Source organism: Synchiropus splendidus, chromosome 1, assembly GCF_027744825.2.
Source record: "Synchiropus splendidus isolate RoL2022-P1 chromosome 1, RoL_Sspl_1.0, whole genome shotgun sequence".
NCBI classification, from domain to species: Eukaryota; Metazoa; Chordata; class Actinopteri; order Syngnathiformes; family Callionymidae; genus Synchiropus; species Synchiropus splendidus.
Window position 1 is genome coordinate 66,231,395 of NC_071334.1, and position 9,826 is coordinate 66,241,220.

The 9,826-nt window shown below is 42.2% G+C and overlaps 1 protein-coding gene across 1 annotated transcript; it reads left to right on the top strand.

Annotated features, from left to right (window-relative positions):
* The first annotated feature begins 2,822 nt into the window (after positions 1 to 2,822).
* On the top strand, positions 2,823 to 7,750 carry spry2 (sprouty RTK signaling antagonist 2). The gene is made up of 2 exons (XM_053854211.1): positions 2,823 to 3,203; positions 6,002 to 7,750. The coding sequence occupies exon 2, from the start codon at positions 6,050 to 6,052 to the stop codon at positions 7,007 to 7,009; it is 960 nt and encodes a 319-aa protein (XP_053710186.1). The 5' UTR covers positions 2,823 to 3,203; positions 6,002 to 6,049; the 3' UTR covers positions 7,010 to 7,750.
* Positions 7,751 to 9,826: the final 2,076 nt, after the last annotated feature.

Here is a 9,826-nt window from a genome sequence, read left to right on the forward strand (position 1 = left end):
ATGTTGAGTTTATATGAAAGTCATAGTGCTTGAGAATAACTATAGAGGAATATCAACTGTTGATATGGTATCATAGAAATGGATTTTCAATAGGGAGAAAAGCAAATAAAACATTAAAAACAAGTCATGTACTTCTGCACGTCTTCCTTGAATGACTTGTTTGTCAGTCTGTGTCCAGACAGCCGTGTCATTGTGGATCTAGAAATCAAACCTCCTAACAAATGTTTTTTTCATCCAATGCAAGTCTCTCCATCTTATTGAAACTTACATTTGTTTTGATCAGTTTCCACATAATCTTTCGCAAATCTTTACAGGGCTGTGTTTTAAGTTGCATCCACATTAATTTAGATTCCCTTGATCATATTTTATTCACATAACTCTCTCAATATGTAACTTTATTTTCCTTTTATTTGGCGCTGCGGGGTAGTTGTTCAGGCAGTAGCCACACAGCAAGCTTGTTTGTTTTCTCCAACTTATTTCTGAATACCATAGTTGTGCACCACCACTGTCAACAACCCAGTGAGAATTATTTTCTATTTATTTCTATTTACGGTTTATTCTTCCTCAGATGTTTTAGTGTTTCATGAGAAGAACACTGTACAGTCATGGAATCATGTGTCCAATGTTCTTTTGCAACAGGGAATTTATTATTTTTACAGCTAACTTAGTGATCAGAGAGTGATCAGAATGTGAAGAAAGAAAAAATAAATGTCCCTGTTTTTCTATTGGACTGGAGAGTGGTGAACAAAACTTTGGTATTAGCCGTGGTTCTATCAGCCCTTGAGGTTGGAGTTCTTTTGCTTCCCAGTGCTCCATTTATCTGATACACACAGATATCGTAGAAGTCTGCGTTGTATGCAGATCCAGGGGAAGTTCCCGGGAAATGCTGTATCAAATGAAGGATTATTGGCCACGCAGGCTTCAGTCTGTCGTGCCAATAGAAGACTGATCGGATGATGTGACATCATTGTTTGGGTGAGTCAGAAGAGAAGAAACTCTGTTTCTTGAATGCAAGTTGATATTTTGCACCATTTTAAATAATATCTTAACAATGTAATGTTTGGATTTTACGGTTACTCGTCGTGATGAATCAAATCGTGGATCAAAGAGAAAAAAAAAAACGGTTATCAGTCCATAATTGTAATGTGCAAACAAGCTATTCTAAATAGAAATGACGCTCATTTACATTTTAGAACCTTTCACCATCTTTTCGCTTTCAAAGTTCAAATCTTATAATCAGTTTAGTTTTGAAAAACAGCAAGCAGCTATATATAGAAATTAGGGCCAGAACTTCATTTAAAATATGAATTTAATTAACAACAGACTTCACAATCAATTGATCAAGATTATTGGCAGTTTAATATTTGAGATGATCAAATGCCATTTGAATCTGTCCACATCATCTTCAACAACAGGAGGAAAGTGCTCCAGTGAGGAGCCAACGCTTTGCTGCCAGAAGTGCACAGGACAACAGTGTTGTGCTTCTATCTGATGTTTTTTAACCGTAAATCTCTTTTAATCTCCTTGTTCACGGATGTTTTGCTTGTGACATCACATCGCATCATGTGGTCCACTTGGAATTGATGTGTTCTTTGGATACATTCATTGTTGTAATAAGTTGATGGAAATGTATTTATTAAAGTCCCAGCCCTAATTTAAATAGAATAAATCCGCATGTTTGGTTTCTGGAAGGAGGACTGATGAGTGAGAGCAGACCGAGTAAGTACGTAGTTGAGCTGTCTCTGAAGGAAGAGCTCCTTTGCAAACTGGCCAGGATCAGTCTTGTTTTCATTACTGGAAAGAGAAATGTGCAAGGAAGTCTGCTCAGAACGGGGTGTGAGGAACAGATGAAAATATTTAGTTCATGTTTCTGGAGGGTCACTCTGTTTGTTTCTCAGCATCCTATAAAATGCCGGTCCTTTTTACAAGACACACAAACTTGCAACATGGAACTTTGAAGAAGCTATAATTTCACACTGTCTTACTTTTGCATTGACAATTTCAATCAATCAATTTTTTGCTTATCTAATATGTGGTGTACGAATCACTTTGTTGCTGATGGTAGAACACACAGCACTCATTCACTGTTTGGGTTGATATCTGAAGGTAGTGCATGTTGACAGCCATAACATCAGCACACTTTTTTTTATATTGATATAAACTTATGTGATAAATGAGCACCTTGGAAGAGTGAACCTTTATTAATGGCTAGCTTGTCCTGTTCCTTATATATATATATATATATATATATATATATATATATATATATATATATATATATATATATATATATATATATATATATATACAAACAAAGCTTAAAACTGAATTGTCTGAGACATTTGAAAGACATTAATATGTAATTGTACTACAAAAATATAATATGTTGTGAGGGGCCATCAAGTCTAAAGGACTGAAGACCAATTTTGTCACACTAATATATATACATGAATAATGAAATGAAGTACAAATTTCATCTGGTGGTTTTGCTCTGACCTCGTGAAGGCCATAAATGAAGGCTAATGGCCACATGTGGCCCCCAGGCCACACTTTGAGAATAGTAAACGTTTGGCAATGCTTGTTTTCTTTGTCTGTTTTTCCCTCTTGTTTTGTTTTGTTCAAGCGCATTAAACTCTCTCTCTTCCGTCAACACTACTCGCAGGTGCTGGGAAAGAGACACAGAAGGGTTAAAAAGCAGATATCGGAGCGCGGCTTTGTCCCCTCATTGATCCGCCTGTGAATGGCTGCTCTCAGCCAATGGCGCAACACCGGATGCGAGATATCCGCTGCAACAACAAGCGCTCTGTTCCCCTTCAGCTTGACGCCATTTACAGCCCAAATCCCGACCTCCTGTCCGGAAAGAGCCAGGAACAAAAAAAAAAAAGTCACCGTAGGACCGAGGAACGGGCCGACAAAGACTGCAACAACTTTCCGAATCCACCACTTCGACTTTTTAAACCGGTCCAGTTTTGCAGTTTGCCGTGAGGAGAAGCGAACTCGAGCGAGTCAAGTTGTCCTTTATTGACGCCTCGTGTTTCCCCTGCGCTCCAACGTCGGACCTTTGCGTCGCTTTTCAAGACAAATGACCTCCGACTTAGAAGCGTCCCTGATGGATTTCAGCCAGTGAAATGTTCAACTAGGAACTACGCTGTCTCAAATTGGATTTACTGAAGCCAAGCGGGGGTGAAAGTGCCGAAAGCACGGTAGGAGTGCTCCCTTTTACGCATGCATTTCAATAACCGCGTATTCCTGTCTGAGATCCCGTTGGTATTATTGAGCTCGGAAACTCTTTCGAACCAGTTGCATTCGAGTTTGGTTTGGTTTGTCCTGTGTGTCGATGCCAAAAATAAAAAAAATAAATAAATAATGAAAATAAAAATGAATGCACTATTTATAACTAGTGTTACTTAAAAAACAAAGTGCACACATTAATGTCCCATGCTCATGAAAGCAGGGCAGCCAAACCTTCACTCAAGAATGCAAGTTTCCAAAAAGTTTCACATCATTATAAATCATAATTTTGGTGAAAATTACTTAATTGAAAAACAAGTCTGCACAGGAGACAGTTATTGCTGCTGCTCTTTTAATTCTGGGTTGGTTGAAAAACTTGTTGAATGCACATCATGTCTCATGTGTTTTTGTGCAAGCCAACCTATTTAGTGTGTCTACATCATGAATCGCGCTCAAAACGTGGAGTCTTAAAAAGAAAAACATGGTGCTTTATACTGGAGGAGAAACAGAAGTCCATACATGTAGTTACCCTCCACATTTCCATAAGAAGTGTTTGTCAGCGCTTGAACGTCACCCCCCTCCTGCCCCATGCACTGAGGCCAACACGGCCTGCTCACAGAACCTGGAAGTGGCCTCGAAGTAGGGCCTCCCCTCCTCTTGCTCCGGCTGTGGCGGTTCCTGAAAGGCGTCAGTCTGAGGGGTGATATCTCACGTATCCGAACGAACCCTGGTAGAGCGGGGTGTTCGGTGCCCCCTTGACACATCCCCCACACACCCCCCCCAAACTTTTATCTTGTCACTCAGCGCCTCTTCAAGAGTGTCACAATGTGGGTCTGCTGCAGGCCATTTGTCTTGTGACAAACAATAGCTCCTTCCTGTATTGTTATTGACACCTCATGCCCAGCGCCCCCTGTGTAATGCCATTCAAAGGGTAATTAGCAGGACGAAGGTGAATTCAGGCCACTACTGTCTCCACTCTGTCATGTTCAAGTATCATATGATCACACAATTTACATTTTCACCTTTACAAGCTTCCCCTTTTTCATGTTATTAACATCGTCCTATCTGGTGGGTAAACATCACTTCTGTTGCTCCATTAAATCCTACATTTACTGTGGTGTAAAACCGGCGTTATGACTGACTTGTCCAGCTCCGTGTGTTATTTTATTGTCAAGTCCCCTGTGAAGCTTCATTTCCAACAACTTATGAGGTCAAATAAGGGGCTGTTCAACGTAACTGTCTGAGCGATTAAAAGGATTATTACACTCGGCAACTGCTACACCTGGACTTTCAGACTTCTGCTAGGTGAATGAAATGTTGTGGAGACCTCAAGTTTGATTTACTCTGAAGGCTTAACCTAATTTTTATTGTACTATGTGAAGGAATTTGCTTGACTTTTTAACGTTTCAGGGGTTCTGCCAGGATTTTTTTTAAACTGTGGAGTAAATAACAAAAACAGTCTCCTTTGTTTCTGTACAGAGGGGACTGTTTTGCAGTTTACTGAATTTGTGACTGTAAAAAGGCTAGATCTTAGCCATGAGAAGAAAACCTGTCTCCAGTCCTAGCCGTCCTCATGCGGTGCGTCTTTTCATATGTCTGACCGGAATGCGCGACTTCAGTTCAGACTTTGGGTTTTTTCCATAATAACACGCCGAAGACCATTGTGTTCAAGTCCATCATTATCCGTTTGGTTTGACATGGCATAAGATTTCATCTCTAAAAAGAAGTCATTTTTCTGATGGTGTAACACGCTAGTTTATATGTGGTGGAAACCCCGAGTTTGAAATGGTGTCAAAATGGCACTGTCTTTCAATAGTTTATGGGTTTTCCTCAATATACCAAGGCTCATCGATATTGTCATGTACATATGTGACATGCCAGATATTTATATATCCATACAATATGGTTTAGTTAATTTCACATTTCTGCATCTTGTTTGTAGAAAATCAGAAGTGGAGTGAGCGGAGGAACTTGATATCCTTGGTGGTTCAATGTTTACATCTTGAATGTTTATGTATTGATGTCAAAGCAATATATTGTTCAACTCTATGGCACATTCAGGCTAATATTTCTGTCTACTCTCGTCGGCTAATCTTTGTTTTAAGCCTTGTTCACACCCTCTATCAAGAGTATTTCTATTTATCTTTAAGGTGGCTGACTACTGACTCAAAATAAGTTGTTTCATGCAGTTGCTGGAATCACACTGCGCGTCACACACACTAATCACACTATAGTCTCATTTATTATTTATTTATTAACACAATGTGACAAGGACTATTGGAATTCATTTAGTATTTTTATTATTCAAGTTACCTCAGCAGTCAGTTGCAGCCCCACATGTGTGTAATGGTGATATCTGTGCCAACTGAAGATACGTTTTCAGTCCGCAAAATGTCCTAAAGACATGCAGCTAGTCATGTGACCATTTTCTTTTTATATTTTCCAATTTGAAACTCATCTGTTATTCAAAACATTTGGTCAAAAGTGTGTTTCTCTTGAGTATAAAGAGTAGAAGTGAGGCAGCAGGAAGTTTATTGAAGAAGGTCACAAACTTTTCCTATCATGAAGGTCACAGCATGGTATAGTCTGATCCTCTAATCCTTCTGCTGTCTGTGCAGCTTGGTGACAGGAGCACTGTTCCATTCCGCTATTTTACACGTTTTTATCAGCCCACAGTGCTGAGTCATTGTGAGTGGAGCAGGACTCGCAGGTGTCAGTTTTTGTTACATCAAGCTTGAACATGCATGTACCTTCTGTCTCTCGCCCACAGGAGTTCAGATGTGTCCCATGCTAGCCAAGGCCACCCTTCAGTCCCAAGATGGATTCCAGAAGTCAGAACGACAGGGATGGAGGAGGGGGACGCCACGGGTGGTCACCGTCATCCACTGGCACGCCGCATGACGAAGGGAGACCTCAGCCGCAGCCTTCACAGACCCAGGATGGGGTGCTCGATCCTCGGGTCCCTCCTTTGGTGCTCGCTTTGGATAAGATAAAGTTGACTGGGAGTACTAATGAGTATTCTGAGGGGCCTACGGTGGCAAAAAGGTCCCCAGCTTCACTCAAATCTGAAGGTGCTCGAGAAGAGCGAGCAAATAATCTCCAGAACCTTCATGGGAACTTTCTAGGACTCGACCAGACTTCCGGTGTGCAGCGGCCCTTCAGTGTGGATGATTCCCATAGCAGCATCAGGACCAGTTTGGGTAGCGCATCCTCAGCCCAAAGGCTCCTTGGCAGCCTTGCGAGCAGTGAGCAGATCATCAGAACGCAGCCAAAACGCATAGAGCTCAACACAGAGGAGCTGAAGCAGCTGAATGATGCCTCGCGGACTGTTGCGGCAGTCCCGGCCAGCGGAGAGCAGAAAGCTCCTGACGTGCACTCGAAATGCGAGGACTGTGGTCAGTGTCGGTGTTTGGAGTGCCGACGACCGCGACCGCTCCCCTCGTGCTGGATGTGCGGCCAGCGGTGCATGTGCTCGGCACAGAACGTGGTAGAGTATGGGACGTGCGTCTGCTGCGTCAAAGGGCTCTTCTATCACTGCTCCAGTGACGACGAGGACACTTGCGCCGACAAACCTTTCTCCTGCACCCAGGCTCACTGCTGCGTCCGATGGACGACGGCGTCGCTCCTGGCCGTGCTCTTCCCATGCCTGCTGTGCTACCTCCCAGCTACGGGCTTGGTCTCTCTATGCCAGAGGTGCTATAACCAAGTGTCACGACCTGGCTGTCGGTGCCAGAGCACCGCAGAAGTCCACCGCGAGGCGGAAGGCAAGCCGACATAGATCTGTTTTAAAAAGACAGAGGACTTGTTCAGTAGGTTTGAGTTTTCTGTTTCTTCGCCATTTCCGAGCACTTCTGGGCCTTACGTTTCAGCTTTTAAAAATGACTTTTGTAGCTTCTAAACTCACTGGAGTTCACCAGAGCATTAATAGCTTCACTTGAACGGTAAACCAAAATAAACACTCCATGATTTTAAAGAAATGAAGATATTACCTACTACTGTCAAGTCATATCCTCACACGAGTGCCCAGATCTGAAGTGGTCTGATTTTTGTTAACGTTTAATCCAACTTAAGAAGAGTCTCTGTTACTAACTGTATGTAGTGAATGGAAACGCAGTGTAGATATGAGTCAGATGTTTTATTTTTGTACAGTAAATAATCTTCAACTGTGAAGCACCACCTCGACGCAGCCACGTTTTAAACTTCATAAACGTTCTCACATGTTCACTGGAATGTATGTCAATCATTTTCATGTACTTAACCCTCTTGTATATTGTACAGTGACCTTATATAAAAAGTCTATTTTCTAATTCCAACAGTTAGTGTAAAGTATTGAAAGTCTATATTTATTTGAAGGTTTTATTATTTTATAATGACAAATATTTATTTTGAGAAGAGCATTGTCACCACGCTGCCTCGCGTCTTGGCGAGTGGTAGAAATGTGAACGCTGGATGAATAGAACGCTATGAATTAGAAGACAAATATATTAACTTTTAAAATTAAACAACCCTGAAGTCAGAAGCAGACTTTGTCACTGTATTCATTTCTCTGTGTTACTTGTCTTGTGTCTGTTCAGATTACTAAACTTTGGCCAATGTGTAGACTTTTTACCTTGACTTGTGAAATGTGATGAAATCAAGCGAGTATTCTCAATATATCATTTTTAATGTGACTTTAACCGCTGAATAGACAGAAGCCAAATGTGCTGCATCATACATTAGCAATGTTTTAATCAGCCAAGTATTGCATTTGAAATGGTCAAAAAGAGGTTTTTGTGGTGGTGTATAACCCTTTTGTTGTGACCTTCTGACCTTCTCATCCGTCGAACTCAAGGCCGGGGGCCTAGTATGGGCTGCCACGTCATTTCAAAATGACCTAAATCAACTTTGCGCTTTGTATATTGCAACGCATCCTCGCCCCCAGGGTGTAATATATTGCGCCCTATACTGACGACAAAAGGCGGGGTGTGAATTACACACTGCATGCAGGATGACATTGAATGTCAGATCCCCCTTATGCGACTGAAATGCACAGCTGTTTGAAGGGTTTTAAATAGGAACTGACTGGTTGTTCCATGTAGAATAAAAGGAACGTGCTTCATTTGAAAGAGTGTCAACATGCAACGCTGAAGGTTGCCTTCGGCATCAGCGTAGGACATTCCACTTTCTCATCGTCAATATATTACACCATGGAAGTGAGGAGGCTTTGCTTATACTGACGCCAAAGACAGCCTTGACCCTTGCTTCTTGAGGAGTTTCAATGAAGTAAAAAACATGTTCCTTCCTGTGAAGCTTTTGAGAGCAGGAGAGTGTGCGGAGCATTCGCATGCAGGAGGGAAACACGAGGCGTAGGGAGCGTAGGGTTGAGCAACTGTTGAATTTCTACTAAAAAGTAATAGTTAAAAAGTCCGATAATATACACTTAGGTCCTCGGTGCTCACATGCTCTGCTTTGGTATGGGGTTACACGCAGTGTGGATTAGCAGTCCATGTCATAATGTTTCAGTTGCTCTTTCACAATAAAATGTGAGTTGTTCCCCAATCCTCCACACTCAAACCGGAAGCGGTGTCGCATGGAGCTTGATTATAAAAATAGGAGCATCGGTGGTTTGAAGTCGATCGGAAGTCCGTCTCCGTCTTGCAGACTATATTGGTTACATGATGGATGGGAATTGTGGCATAAGAGTTGGAAACCCATGATGCACTGAATCTGCAGAAGCTGGAACACGACATAGCAAAGGAGCACCATACAGGACTCAATTGTGGCCATGGGTTTCACGTACAGGTGCAAGCACAAGCCATGAGTAAAGCACATGATCATGTGAGGTTCTATACCCAAGCTCCAACTGCAACAGTGGTTTGTGTGTTTCAATTGAACTAATGCGTCAACAGGCCATGCAGCCGGCTGACTTTGGCATCACTACTGGACACAAAAGTCACTATGCTCACTATGACACCTTGGGAGTGAGAATGTGTTGGGAAATGCAATTATCATACACGTTCTTCTGAAGGTCTCTTGAAACACGTTTTACACTTCCAGCATCCAGCATGTACATTGTCTCCCCTCCCTGGAATTTTGACCTAATTTGCTTGAAACCGTAGAAGGCATCTCTTTTTCTCATCCTCAGGTAGAGTGAAATGTGAGCAGAATGTCATCATAGCACTGGTTACTGGACCCACCTCACTTTGAGTGTGTTCAGAAGTGTGGTTGGCTAAATCCTTTTTTTTTTGTTCCAAGTTTTCCCTTCTTCCGGATACGGACAGTTTTCCCTTGACTTCTCTTTGTTTGTCATCAAGGTTAGATCAGGAATTCCTGGGTTTCCAATATCCCTTGGGCAGAGCCGACGCCTGAAACATAAGCCCCTCACACTTGTTGACAGCATACGGACGTGTTTGCGGCACGGTATGCATTCAAGCGCCATGATTGACAAGCCGAGACCCAACCTGCGCTCACTTGTTTGTTATTCATCCTCACGAGCTTGGTGATTGACGGGTTGGAGGTGTTTGTGGTGGTGGCGAGAGGTTAGGGGGGGTCGCCTTACATAATTATCAACTTTAACCTAATTTACACCGGTGCCGAAGATGGAAGCATAATGGGA

Excerpts from the sequence above, each read along its gene's own strand:
- spry2 (XM_053854211.1), top strand. The coding sequence starts at position 6,050 with ATGGATTCCAGAAGTCAGAACGACAGGGATGGAGGAGGGGGACGCCAC.